The sequence below is a fragment of the Narcine bancroftii genome, chromosome 1 (assembly GCF_036971445.1).
Source record: "Narcine bancroftii isolate sNarBan1 chromosome 1, sNarBan1.hap1, whole genome shotgun sequence".
In the NCBI taxonomy this organism is placed as follows: domain Eukaryota; kingdom Metazoa; phylum Chordata; class Chondrichthyes; order Torpediniformes; family Narcinidae; genus Narcine; species Narcine bancroftii.
The window spans coordinates 76,006,391-76,021,915 of record NC_091469.1 but is presented as its reverse complement, the minus strand read 5'-3'; the positions used below and the strand labels follow the sequence as shown (position 1 = coordinate 76,021,915).

At 38.9% G+C, this 15,525-nt stretch overlaps 1 protein-coding gene across 6 annotated transcripts in view; it reads left to right on the top strand.

The window, feature by feature from the left end:
* The window catches only part of cep78 (centrosomal protein 78), a 111,300-nt gene that overhangs the window by 75,072 nt on the left and 20,703 nt on the right, over window positions 1-15,525 (top strand). For all 6 annotated transcript variants that reach the window (XM_069930436.1, XM_069930429.1, XM_069930440.1 and 3 more), the window contains one exon: window positions 2,421-2,529. In XM_069930436.1, coding sequence (XP_069786537.1) covers window positions 2,421-2,529 — 109 coding nt within the window. The remainder of the gene's footprint in view (window positions 1-2,420; window positions 2,530-15,525) is intronic.

Sequence of the window (15,525 nt, the reverse complement as noted above, 5' to 3'; positions counted from 1 at the left end):
CTTTGTTGGTGGCTTGGGGAAGGCCCGTGCCTTAGGGTGTGATGCAGCAACTTGGTCGATGGAGGCCCTGCCATGCTGTTTGGTGTGCCCTAGGATATCTGTGCAGGCCACGACTTTGCATGGGTCACTGAAATTGTCGTCAGTGATGAGGAGGCAGATATCTTCTGGCATCTGCTCAAGAAAGACTTGTTCAAACTGTAAACATGGCTTATGGGTGTGTTTTTGTGCCAGCATCTCATTCATTAAGGTTGATGGCGTGCAGTCGCCTAGGCCATCCATGTGGAGCAACCGCGTTGCCCGCTCATGGCGGAAGAGGCCAAAAGTATGGATCATGAGTGCCTTGATTGTGTCATCTCTGTTCACAACTGGTGGCTGGAGTAAGAAGTTGATGATGTGGCAGCTGTTTCCTGCTTAAATGAACTGACCACATAGTAATACTTTGTGGTGTCCGAGATGATTTGCCTGTCCTGGAATTGGGCTTCAGCCTGTTCAAACCAGACCTGCGGCTGCAAGGACCAGAAAGTTGGCAGTTTCAATGAAACTGCATTCTGTGTGCTTGGGTCGGTCATCGCTGGGTCCAAATGCCATTTAGACTGTCGGGGTCACCAATGTAGGTGCACTAGGTATGCACCAAACGAAAGAACCATGCAGAGTCGAAAGTGAGTTAAAACAACTGACTTTAATAGAACTCTCGCACGCATTTAAACCCTCGGAACCCAGTGACACTTGCAAATCCTGGGACTTTTATGATGTCAGCCACCAGGCTGTGGGCTTGTCCCACTCCAGGAGCTCTCACAGTCAGATCTGCCGCATACTTTCCTGCGACTCCATGAGTTGGTTCGCCTGTTGCGTGGGCGAGCCACCAAATGCTCAAATTTTCTATTTTCTGCAGGATAATATTTAGTTCTTATCCCGATTCCCTGGCTCTGGCAGGGTACGTCGCTCCCTTTCAGTCTTCACTTGATGTTCCTGGCTGAGTAGAAACTTCCTCTGCTTTTGTTTTCTGCTGCCTGGTCTCTTGGTACTTGCTTTGTCCATTTCTTGGTGAAAAAATTCTTCATTTTAACTGTCTTTTTTATACTCTTCATGGAGAGCTCAATCAAAACACGTCTAAGTCCTTCACATGGCCACGACCCTCCCCCTCCCCCCCAATAAATGAGGATTTCTGTTTTGTTTTGGATATCCTCATTTATCCGAAAAAAATTTTTAAATTGGATAAATTAGGATTTTGGATAATGGGAGTTGTACTGTGTGTTATTTTCTCATCCAATTCTGTTCTCGTGACCTTTCCAGGTTCAAATAGTTCACCATTGCTTTAAGCTTCCAATACTTCAAGCTCAAATTTTTTTTTCAAAGCTTTTGTTTCTGTAGTGTCATTTAAGATGCCCTTTAAAACCAACACCATAAAAGTTCTACTCAATATATGGCTGGGTGTCAGTTTATAATGAAATCTGCTATGAAAGTTCTTAGGATGTTTTGCTGCATTAAAGGTGCTATATTTTGTTTTTGTTGGCTTTCAGTGTTGAAGTTTGCACTATATTTTAGTCACATTTATACATTGAATAGTAAGAACATTTGTATGAAATTTACTTCCACTATTTCTTAACTTTAGTTCCTTTGTTGTGCTTGTGGAAAACTGCACAAGGTTAATTGTCAGAACAGGAAAATGACAATATTCTACAATGAAAAGTCTGAGCTGCCTTTTTCCCAAGTTATGGAGAGATCTAATAAGCATGAGTAAAGGTATTTTTTGTTGGTGTAATCTGAGATAGAATTTTTAAACTCATATGGAACTTATTTCATATCTATCCCAAGATGATTTTTGAAAACAAATTTAAAAAATCAAATGTAACAAATGTCTGAGAGGTTGTCAGAAGCTTGGTACAAAAGTTGAGTTGACTATTAAAGGAAGACTGTGTTATGAATGGGAGGAGGGGGTAATTTCTTGATTTAGGCAATATGTCTGCATAACCACAAATGGTTAAGCAATGAAAAGGCAAATGAGAGTAGGTCCGTCAGAGGGGCAGAGTTGCAGGGTTGGAGAATTTGCAAAGGTAGGGAAGTGTAAGAAGATGAGAGTTTTCATGGCTGAAATTCCTCTCCAGATTCTACAGCCACTACGCTACAGTCAAATGTACGTAGGTTTCAACTTGCCTTTGGAATGTTGGGGGGGAATTCTGGAGCACTCGGGAAACACGTCTGTTAAAGGGAGAATGCATGATCTTCACTCAGACAGCACCACAAGCCAGGACGGAGCCCAGATTGTGAATGAATAAGACGTAATGTTCAAATAATAATTTTGTACAGTTTTTTGTGAATAATAGAATATGTTTCAGTAGTATACAATGAAACTATGCCAGTAACTTGCATGTTAATTTAATCATTAATATTATCTTTGTCTTACTGTTTGAAATCTGCAGTACAAATGGCTGACTCTTGCATCCTCGAGAGAACCTGCTAAACAAAACTTGAAAAGGAAAACTATAACTCTAGGACATGGTTTGAAAGGAAAAGCTACTATTCGCATTGGTAATTATTTTTAGTTTCCCTCAAGGACCTTTATAAAAATGTTAAAAGTTTGCATGTTAACAAGACTACAGTGTTATATATTTAATGTCAATTCACATTTACAATGCCATGTCAAAATCGATCCACCATTTATTTATCAAGGAATGCCATCAAACCTTGAGGTTATTTGATCCAACAGGTTGGTAATTTAGCTTCTAATTGGAACTTTTTATTGTAATAGACAACTTCGAATTTGCAATAAAAAATCATCCTTTCAAATATGTATTCAAAGCCATCCTAAAAATTATGTTAGTCTCGCCTCCAAACATTTTTTTTTGCATTTCTTCTTCTAATAAAATAACCAAATGTGTAAAGATAGAAAGCGATAATATAATTAATTTTTAAAAAAATTTCAGCCATTAGAACAACTAATTTTATAAGCAAAAACAGTAATAGAACTTAAGTTGATTATTCCATGGAACCATAGAACAATTACAGCACAGAAACAGGCCAAGTCCCACTGACTTGAACTCCGTCCATTACCCTCCTTACCTCTCCCATCCATATACCTCTCTAAATTTCCCTTAAATGTTAAAATTGAGCCCGCATCTACCACTTCAGCTGGAAGCTCATTCCACACTCCCACCAGTCTCTGAGTGAAGACGTTTTACCTCTTGTTCCCCTTAAACTTTTCCTCTTTCATCCTTAACTGATGTCCTTTTGTTTGAATCTCACCCACTCTCAATGGAAAAAATCTATCTACATTAACTCTGTCTATCCCCCCCTCATAATTGTAAATATCTCTATCAAATCATCCCTCATTCTTCTATGCTTCAGGGAATAAGGTCCTAACCTGTTTAACATTTCCCTGTAACTCATTCCCTGAAGTCTGTGCAACATCCTAGTAAATCATCTCTGCATTGTCTGATGAATTGATTAAGTAAGTCCAGGTAATCTGTGGAAGATGCTTTAGATAATTTTGTTTTCTATATTGTTTTTCCATTTTATTATTGAATTTTCAAAATTAGCTCTGTAATTTGTGTTAAATTTAAAATTTTTAATGTTTAATTAAAAAAAAATGTTAGACACACAGTACGCTACCAGGCCCTTCCAGCCCATGAGCCTATGAAGTCCAAATACTCCAATTTACCTACAACCTTGTATGTTTTGGGTGGGAGGAAACTGGAGCATCCAGAGGAAACCCACGCAGACACAGGGAGAATGTACAAACTTCTTACAGACAGTGCCAAATTCGAACCTGGATCACTGGCGCTGTAATAGCTTAGCACTAACCACTACGCTAACCGGGTCGCCCTAACCCCAAGAATCTCAAGAAAACAGTGTTAAAAACATATATAATGGTAAGAAATGAGGATGTACGTCAGGATTTACATTGTTATTGAAACTGAGACAGTGTCCCACCTCTATTGTTGACAAACTTATTGGCCAGATATTGGCTGTGAGAAATAACGTGAAAGTTGTGACAGTTTTGAAAAATAAACTGTTACCTTTTGTTTTGTTGCTCACATTGATCTCTGCTGGGATGAGACAAAACAATAAATAATCAAAGTTTAAAAAAAACATTAATATCTTTCTCACATGTTCTAAATAATCTTAATGTCTTTTGGCCAGTAGCTTTGAATAAGGAAAAAGTTACCTTTACATAAAAATCTCATTGGATAGGGGTAATTTATACATTAGAGACCTCTGAAAATGTGCATTTTTGATTAAAATATTTCTAATATTGAATACTTGATTTAGATCCTTCCTGCTTGGAATCATTCAATTTTCCGTGAAATATTTGTCAAGCAATGAAACTGTTGTAAAATAGAGCTTGCACTCAATTTACTTTCATTCCATAATTTAAGATAATTTTTAAAATTACATGCAGGTAAGCTTTAAATAAGAGCAAGTTGAGTTTAGTAACAGCTGTGTATGACATTCCATTTCCCTGCAGTCATATTCTTGTCCTAGAACATCTCCTTGAACTGAAAATTTGAAATTTAAAATCTTATTCGGGCATTGACATTAGTAATTTTAACCTGCTACATTACCTGAAAATTACTTTTACCTGTAAGCCTTTGCTCTAGCCCACCCTTTCCTAAAGTTCAAGTTCAAATTTATTGTCAGAGTACATATATGACAGGTTTGTCTGTCTTTTAGGTGGTCAACCTCTGCGACAGACTGTTTGTTGGCTGCTGCAGTGGGGAAGACTTGTCCGCATGAGTTGGGTTAAGCCTGTCAATAATGAAAGACTGTGGCTTCCCTCCAATGTCCAAAATACAGATCGACTTAGTTTGTTGGATATGCAAAACCTATTAAACAGCATTCATATACAATGAATATTGAGAAGTCTAAGCTGGTAGATCAAGAGATTGAATACTGTTAAAGAATTATTTAATTAGATACTGTTGGGTCCCATTTATTTAACTTTTTGGGTGTGATATATAGCCTGTGTAACCAATTATATTGTATCATGCGTAACCTCGTGCTTATTGTATTTCTCATAGTTCCAGAGCATAGCTTTTCCCATTTTTCAATTTTTATCTTTATGACACACCAATGGCATCATGAAGAAAGCCTCTACTTCCTCAGGAGTTTGCGGATGAGCTAGTGGAGTTGTTCAAGTGAACCGGTACGGACTTGAAGGGCCGACATGGCCTGTTTCCGTGCTGTAAATGGTTATATGGTTATATGGACTGAGTATCCTATAAGGTCCTTTGTAAGGCGTCTGCAAAGGTTGATCAAGTGTTCCCTTACAGACGAAGATATATTTGTAGTTTTTGAAGTCTTCAGGCACAAAGGAAGATGATGGTGGTATAGGGGTCAATTTTCCTATGGTCTCCCTTAGTCTGCACAACAGTTCCTTAGGATCATCGCTGGAGTTAGAATGGTAGGAGATTAGTGGTGCACCACACACGAGCTCTGCTGATGAAGCTTGGAGGTCCTCCTTTGGAGTTGTTCTAATGCGGAGTAAAACGCAGGGCAGCTCATCAGCCCAGTTAGGGCCCTCTAACTGAGCCATCAAGGCTGACTTGAGATGTCGATTAAATCTTTCCACCATTCCATTGGCCTGGGGATGATAGGCATTTGTACGATGAATTGTTGGACTGAGCAAGCGAGACAAGGAAGTCCACAGAGAGGAAGTAAATTGTGGTCCTCTATCCGAAGTAACATGCACTGGTAAATCAAAACGAGACACCCAGGAATTGAGTAGCATCCAATATAGGCATGGGCTCGGGCCACCGCATAAACCAGTCTATTACTGTCAAGATAATGGTATCCTCTTGAGACAGGAAGCAGACCAACAATGTCCACGTGGACATGAGCAAAATGCCGAGTAACTGCTGGGAAGGACTGCAGTGGTGCCTTAGTATGCTGCTGAACTTTTGCTTTTTGGCAGGCAATTCAGAACCTCGCCATTTGTGTGACGTCTTTTTTAAGCAACCTGTCCGAAACCATACAAACGGTTGATCTAATAGATAGATGTGAGAGATTGCGCACAGAGTCGAATACTCAACATTTCCATGATGCCGGAACTATGTCAGAGAGGAGTAGTTTGCCATTAACTCCAAACTGGACATCTTTCAATTGCAGGTTCATGATTGCAATCCAATAAGCATTCGTCTCGTGGTCATGTTCTTGGGCTGCGGCCAAAGTTCTGTAGTCAATACCTTGATCTACAGACGAAACCTCGAGTGGAGCAGAGCGGAAAAGTGCATCAGCTACTACATTGTCTTTTCTGGAAATATGTAGTATTTTTGTGGAAAATTCTGAAATGAATGTTAATTGCCATTGTTGTCGAGCTGACCAGGGCTCCGCAACTTTAGAAAATGCAAATGTGGTCGATGTAAAATCTCTGCCCTCCAAAAAATATTGGAAGTGTCAAATAGACAAGTAAATGGCTAAAATCTCCTTATCAAAAGCTCTGTATTTCTTCTCTGCTTCACGAAGATGGCAGCTGTAGAATGCTAACAGTTTTCATTCCCGTTGACATATTGATGAAGTGCACATCCTACGGCAATGATGGAAGCATCTATACAAAGAGTAGTGGCTGCATTTAAAACTGGGTAGCTGAGCATAGTGGAATGAGTCAGCAAATCTTTCGCCTTCAAGAAGACAGTGTTTCTCTCTTCAGTCCAATGGATGGTTCTGGCATATCCGGGCAGTAAATCGAAAAGAGACTTCATGATATGAGTGAGCAAGGGGCAACTCGGGGGGTGGAGGGAACACTTGGGGTTAAGGGAATTTTAGATGTGGGAGTTGTTGAAGTATTTTATGTTTTAGAAGTGTTGTCATACATTGAGTTCAAAAAAGGAAAACAGGAAAAAGGGAAAATATGGTGGTGAGGAAGCGGAAATGAGGTGTAAACAGAGTATGAGATGGCCATGTTGAACTATATGACTATAAATATTAATGGAATACATAACCAAATTAAAAGGAAGAGGCTATTAAATTTACTGAAAAAAGAAAAAATAGATATAACATTCATGCAGGAAACACATCTAACTGAAGTGGAACATAATAACTTAAGGAGAGACTGGGTAGGGCATCATCATATGATGTTGGCAGCATCATATAATTCAAAAGCCAGAGGAGTAGCTATATTAATCAATAAAAATGTACCAATCAAAATAGAGGAAGAAATAATAGATCTAGCACGGAGGTATGTAATGATAAAGTGTCAGATATATTCAGAATTTTGGAATTTGCTCAATATATATGCACCTAATGAAGATGATCAAAAGTTTATGCAAGATATTTTTTTGAAGATTGTAGATACGCAGGGGAATATATTGATAGAGGATTTTAACCTTAATTTGGACCCAAAGGTGGATAAAACTGGACAAAACACTAGCAAAAAGAACAAAGTAGCCAAATTTATGGTTAAATCAATGCAGGAAATGCAACTTTTGGATATATGGAGGAGACAACACCCAAAGGATGCTCGTATTATTCGATGAGACATAAAACATACTCAAGGATTGACCTGTTCCTGTTGTCAGCCCATATCCAAGGGAGAGTTAGGAAAATGGAATATAAAGCTAGATTGTTATCTGATAATTCACCCCTGTTATTAGCAATAGAACTGGAGGACATATAGATGGAGATTAAACTCCATGTTACTTAAAAGACAGTAATTTAGAGAATTTATTGGACGCCAAATTAAAATGTACTTTGAAATAAATACGGAATCAGTGAAAGACAAATTTATATTATGGGATGCAATGAAAGCCTTCATTAGAGGGCAGATAATAAGTTATGTAACTAAGATGAAAAAGGACTACAATCGGGAAATAGAGCAGTTGGAATGGGAGATAGTAAGTACAGAAAAAGAACTAGCAACAAGGGAAGATACAACAAAAAGAAGAGAATTGGCGGACAAAAAAATAAAGTATGAAACATTACAAACTTATAAGGTGGAGAAGAACATAATGAAGACAAAGCAGAAGTATTACGAGCTAGGAGAAAAAACGCACAAAATACGAGCCTGGCAACTTAAAACAGAACAAGCTAAAAGAACTGTATTGGCATCAAGGAAAAAAGACAGACAAATTACATATAACCCAACAGAGATCAATGAAAACTTTAAGGAATTCTACAAACAATTATACCAAACTGGGAAAGAAGACAAAATAGATGAGTTTTTAGCTAAAATTGAACTGCTGAAATTGCAAGAAGAGCAGCAAAATAAATTGATAAAACCATTTGAAATAGAGGAAATACAGGATATATTAAAAAAGCTACCGAACAATAAAACGCCTGGAGAGGATGGACTCCCATTAGAATTCTATAAAACATTTGAAGAGTTATTAATTCCTCCTCTCCTGGAAGTAATGAACCAGATAGAAGAAACACAAAACTTGCCAGACTCATGTAAGACAGCAATAATTACAGTAATACCAAAGAAGGGGATGGATCCACTAACACCAGCATCATATAGACCAATATCTCTACTTAATTCAGATTATAAGATAATAGCAAAACTATTAGCAAACAGATTGGCCGACTGTGTACCAAAAATAGTAAAACAAGATCAAACTGGATTTATTAAGAAAAGACGAACAACGGACAATGTCTGTAAGTTCATTAACTTAATCCATGCAGTACAAGGAAATAAGATACCAACAGTGGCTGTTGCTTTAGATGCAGAGAAAGCCTTTGACAGGGTAGAATGGAATTACTTATTCAAAGTATTACAGAGGTTCAACCTACCAGAAAAATATATTAATTGGATTAAAGCATTATATAAGGGACCATTGGCGAAGGTGACAGTAAATGGATATGTATCGAACCAATTTAAATTAAGTAGGTCAACTAGGAAGGGATGTCCACTATCTCCCTCACTGTTCGCTTTAGCAATAGAACCATTGGCAGAACTGATAAGAACAGAAAATAAAATAAAAGGGATAAAAATAAAGGAGAAGGAATATAAAATCAGTTTATTTGCAGATAACATCATAGTATACTTAACAGAACCAGAAATATCAATAAAAGAACTACATAAGAAATTGGAGGAATATGGAGAAATATCGGGGTACAAGATCAACGCAAATAAAAGTGAAGCGATGCCAATGAACGATGCGGATTACACAGAGTTTAAAAAAGAATCTCCATTTAAATGGCAAACACAAGCAATCCGGTACCTAGGTATTAGATTAGATAATAATTTAGGCCACCTATACAAATTAAATTATCAGCCATTAATGAAGAAATCACAGGATGACTTAGAACATTGGAAAAAATTGCCACTAACACTGATAGGGAGGGTAAATTGCATTAAAATGAATGTCTACCCAAGGATACAATACCTATTTCAATTGTTACCAATTCCCTTCACATAGAAATTATTTAATGAACTAAAGAGAATAATAAGGAAATTCATATGGAAAGGGGGGAAACCGAGGATAACGCTAGATAAATTAACAGAATGGTACAAACAAGGTGGTTTGCAGCTACCAAACTTTAAAAATTATTATAGAGCAGCACAATTAAGATATCTATCAGATTTTTATCAAAAAAGAAAATATCCAGATTGGACCAAGATAGAGCTAGATAAAATAGGGGAGAAGGTACCAGAACGTATACTTGACAAGTGGGATGAAAAACTGGTGCAATATAGAAGTTCACCAGTACTGTACCATTTACTTAACATATGGAAGAAGATTCACGTAGTAAGGGAAAAAACAAATTACCAACTACCAAAATTATTATTGACGCAAAATCAACTAATCTCTTTCACAATAGATAACCGATCCTTCAGAGAATGGGAGAAAAAAGGAATTAAAAGAATAGAAAATTGTTTTTTGGGAAATAATTTATTAACATTTGAACAAATGAAGTACAAATATGGAATAACTCATGGTACAATGTTTGCATACCACCAACTGAAAACCTACTTTAAGGACAAATTTGGAAGCAGACTGAGATTATCAGAAGGAAGCAGCTTTGAATATGTGATTACAGAAACAACGATAATAAAAAGATTTATAACAAAGATGTTTTCCATCAAGCTGCAAGAGAAAGAAAATAATGAAATAAGCTATAAACCCAAAAAAAAGTGCGGACAAGAATTAAACATAAAGATAAAAAATAAAATATGGGAAAAGTTATGCTCTGGAACTATGAAAAATATAATAAATACGAGGTTACTCATGATACAATATAATTGGTTACACAGGCTATATATCACGCCACAAAAGTTAAAAAAATGGGATCCAACATTATCAGATAGATGTTTTCGCTGTAAGAAGGAAACGGGAACAACAGTACATGCAATTTGGGCATGTGAGAAAGTGAAAAAGTTTTGGAAAGATCTAAATCAGGTATTAAATAAAATCACAAAAAGCAACATACCAAAAAATCCAGAGATCTTCCTTCTAAGTAATGTAAGAAGTAAAGAATTAGGCCTCAAACTGGATGAAGCACAAAAAAGATTTATTATGATGGCCTTAGTTGTAGCAAAAAAATGTATAATGTCAACTTGAAAATCAGAAGAGAGCCTGAGAGTACAGCAATGGTACATAGAAATGAATAAATGTATTCCATTGGAAAAAATAACATATAATTTAAAAAATAAAGTCACATTATATGAACAAATTTGGGAACCGTACATGGAACATAACAGAGAGGGCCTACCGCAGACCTCCACCCCCCCCCTAAAATGATAAAATGAGAAGAAGACAAAATGACGTGATCCGGTGTGTTACAGTAGATGACACAATTTTCTTGTTTATTTTCATTGTGTGATGACATTGTTTAATGGTTTTATTGTATTGTATATGTTGAACGTTTAATGGGTTAGGAGGGGGGTGGGAAGGGAGGGGGGGAAAAAAGGGGAGAAAATGCCACTGTGTATATTCAAGAGGGAAATGTTTGTGTGTATTTTGATTGATAAAGTTCATAGTGTGAAGAATTAAAAAATTTTGATATGAGCGAGCAGCTCCCGAAGAAACTCATGGTAAAAATTTACCATTCCCAAGAATTTCTGCAGGCTTTTAACCAGAGTAGGTTTTGAATATTTGGTAATGGCCTCAACTTTGGTTGGCAGTGAGTCATGCCTTCCTGGGTAATCCTATGCCCCAAGAAATCAATCATTTCTTGTCCAAAAGCACATTTATCTGGATTGATGGTCAGTCCAAAGTTTTGAAGATAAATAAAAAATGTATGAAGATGTTCCAAATGTTCTTACTTAGTCTCATTTTTAGAATGTCTTTTCATTCTATGCACCAAATGTATTTTGGATTAGATCTTCAGTCCATACAAATTAGCCAAGAAATCCTGAATATGAGGTATAGGCTAATGATCTGGGATGGTGGCGCCGTTAAGCCACCTGTAATCCCCATATGGTCGCCAATTTCCATTGTGTTTCGGGACCATATGTAATGGAGATGCCCAGGGACTGTCGGACCTACGAATTATTCCTAGATCCTTCACCTTGGCAAACTCTTCTTTAGCTAAGCTCAGCTTCTCTGGAGGCAAGCAGCACACTTTACCATGGATAGGAGGGCCCTTAGTACAAATGCTGTGAGTAACACTGTGCTTTGCAGTGGAGGCAGAAAATTGTAGAGTAGTAATCTCAGGGAAATCTTCCAACAACTTGGAGAATTTATCCACTGATTTACTTAATGTTTGGAAGTGCAGAGCTGGGGTATAGGCGTATGCCAGAGCAAGAATCTGAAAAGTAATTCCATTTATTAGCCAATGCCCTTTTAAGTCATTGAGGAATGAATAAGCCTGAAGAAAATCTGCACCAAGCCAAGATCGAGATACTGCTTGACATTCATCTTCCTGATACCAAAGGTCGGAATGTTGGAACTGTTAACTGCTCATGGTTGCTGGTCCAACATAGGATGGCGTGTATCAAAACCCGTGGGTGGAAATACACTAACTTCTGAACCTGTGAGCACCAGAAATTTTTGCTGGGACTGCAGGTTTCTTGCCAACTGCCGAAGCCCTCACTGGTGGTTGGCATGGGTGTTTCCCACAAATGAGTAGGGTGGAACGTACCCTAGTTACCCCAAGACCAGATGTGTCAGGTAAGTGGGTAACTGTCAGGGGAGGGAAGAAAAAAATCAGGAAAATGGAGAGCGCACCTGTGAATATCCCTCTCAGTAACAGGTATATTTTGTTGGATGCTGTTGAGGGAGATGACCTGACAGAAGCTGGCAGCAGTGACCAGGTCGCTGGCACTGAGCCTGGCAAGGTGGACCAAAAGGTAAAGAGGAATGCAGTGGTCATTGGGGACTCCATTGTCAGAAATACAGATAGGAGATTCTGTGAGCCAGATAGGTATGCCCGCATGGTGTGCTGCCTCCCTGGTGCAAGGGTGCGGGTTATCTCAAATCGGGTCCAGGGTATTCTAAAAGGGGAAGGCGAACAGCCTGATGTCTTGTACATGTGGGTACCAATGACATAGATAAAAAGGAGGAAGTACTGAAAAAGGATTACAGAGAACTAGGACAGAAACTAAGAAATAGGACAGCCAGGGTGGTGATCTCTGGTTTGCTACCTGTGCCAAGTGCAACTGAGGACAAAAATGGAAGGTTAAGAAAAATTAATGTGTGGCTGAGGGGCTGGTGTAAAGGACAGGGTTTTTGGCTTCTTGGATCATTGGGATCTCTTTTGGGGAAGGCATGACCTCTACAAGAAGGATGGGTTACACCTAAACCCAAAAGGGGTCAATATATTGGCTGCTAGGTTTGGTACAGCCGTTGGGTGCAGTTTAAACTAATTTGGCAGGGGGGTGGGAACCTGTATGATAGGGCAAAGGACAGAAAAGATAAAACAGGAAAAGTTAGGTTAGGCAGCGAAAGTAAAAAATCAGAAAGAGCAAAGAGGGTGAAAAAAGCAAATCTGAAGGCTTTATATCTTAAGGCAAGAAGCATTCGGAACAAGGTAGATGAATTAGCTGTGGAAATTGAGATAAACAAATATTTGATTGGGATTACAGAAACATGGCTGCAGGGTGGGTAAGCCTGGGAACTTAACATCCCGAGGTATATGATATTTAGGAGGGATCGGCAAGAAAGAAAAGAGGGTGGGGTAGTATTGATGGTGAGAGAAGAGACTGACACGATTGACAGAAAGGATATCAGCTCGGAAGATGCGGAATCTGTATGGGTACAACCGAGAAATAGCAAGGGGCGGAAAACGTTAGTGGGGGTGGTATATAGGCCTCCAAATAGTAGTGTAGAGGTGAGGGAAGGCATTAAAAGAGAAATTAGAAAAGCGTGGAATAAGGAAACAGCTGTCATCATGGGAGACTTTAATTTGCATAGAGATTGGACTAGCCAAATTAGAAAAAATACTGAGGAGGAGGAATTCCTTGAATGTTTACGGGAGAGTTATCTAGACCAATATGTCGAGGAACCAACTCGGGAGCAGGCCATTTTAGATTGGGTATTATGCAATGATAAGGGGCTAATCAACAATCTTGTTGGACGAGGCCCTTTGATTAGGAGCGATCACAATATGATCGAATTCTCACTCGACATGGAGAGTGATGAAATTAAAACCGAGACTAAGGTCCTGAATTTAAATAAAGGGAATTATGATGGTATGAGACGGGAGTTGAGTAAGATTGATTGGGTGGTGTTTATGGGGGAGTTGACTGTGGATAGACAATGGAAAACATTCACAGATCTAATGGAGAAATTGCAAAAATCGTTTATACTGGTTTGGCATAAAAATAAACCAAAAAAGGTAACTCAACCGTGGATAACAAGGGAAATTAAAGACAGCATTAGGTCCAAAGAGAGAGCATATCAATTGGCCAAAAAAAGTACCACAACCAAAGACTGGGAGCAGTTCAAGATGCACCAAAGGAGGATGAAGGGATTAATCAAGAGAGCAAAAATAAATTACCAAAGCAAATATAAAAACCGAATGCAAAAACTTTTATAAATATGTCAAGAGGAAAAGATTGGTGAAATCCAGAGTAGGTCCCTTGCAGTTGGAATCAGGGGAATATATAATGGGGAATAAGGAAATGGCAGACCAATTAAATTCTTACTTTAGTTCTGTTTTTACAAGAGAGGATACAAATAACCTCCTAAGGATGTTGGGAAACATAGAGACTAATGCAAGGGAGGAACTGAAAGAAATCAGTATCTCTAAGGACATGGTCTTGGGGAAATTGATGGGATTGAAGGCAGATAAATCCCAAGGGCCTGATAATCTACATCCTAGGGTACTTAAGGAAGTGGCCATTCAGATAGCAGATGCTTTAAGAATTATTTTCGAGAACTCGATAGACTCAAGATCAGTACCCATGGATTGGAGGGTAGCTAATGTTACCCCACTATTTAAAAAGGGGGGGTAGAGAAAAAGCGGGGAATTATAGGCCGGTGAGCCTTACATCAGTAGTGGGCAAAATGATGGAATCCATTATTAAGGATGTAATAGCGGAGCATATGACTGGCAGAGAAGGGATTGGTCGGAGTCAACATGGATTTACAAAAGGTAAATCATGCTTGACAAATCTATTGGAATTCTTTGAGATGGTGACAGGTAAAATAGATGGGGGAGAGCCAGTGGATGTGGTGTACCTGGACTTCCAAAAGGCCTTCGATAAGGTCCCGCATAAACGACTGGCTTCCAAAATCAAGGCTCATGGGATTGGGGGTAAAGTATTGATGTGGATTGAGAACTGGCTGGCAGGTAGAAGACAGAGAGTTGGGATAAATGGCTCGTTTTCTGAGTGGCAGGCGGTGACCAATGGGGTGCCACAGGGATCTGTACTGGGACCCCAGCCGTTCACAATTTGAGGGGATTGGATGTAATATCTCCAAATTTGAAGAGGACACTAAGCTAGGAGGGGTTGTGTGCACGGAAGAGGGGGTCAGGAAGCTCCAGTATGATTTGGATAAATTGAGGGACTGGGCAGATACATGGCAAATGCACTACAATGTGGATAAATGTGAGGTAATACAAACCGGAGGGCAGATTACTATTTGAATGGCAATAGATTAAGAGATGGGGAAGTGCAGAGAGACCTAGGGGTACTTGTATACCAGTCTCTGAAGGCGAGCATGCAGGTACAGCAGGCAGTTAAAAAGGCAAATGGTATGTTGGCCTTCATATCAAGAGGTTTGAGTATAGGAACAAGGATACCTTACTGCAGCTGTACAGGGCCTTGGTGAGACCACACCTGGAGTATTGTGTGCAGTTTTGGTCACCTTATCTAAGGAAGGATGTTCTTGCAGTGGAGGGAGTGCAGAGGCGATTCACCAGGCTGATACCTGGAATGGCAGGAATGACTTATGAGGAAAGATTGCGCAAATTGGGATTGTACTCGCTGGAGTTTAGAAGATTGAGAGGGGATCTCATAGAGACATATAAAATTCGGGCAGGACTGCACAGAATGGATGCAGATGGGATGTTTCCAATGATGTGAAAATCCAGAACCCAGGGCCATGGTTTGAGGATAATAGGCAAACCATTTAGGACCGAGATGAGGAGGAATTTTTTTACCCAGAGGGTGGTGAATCTGTGGAATTCATTGCCACAGAGGGC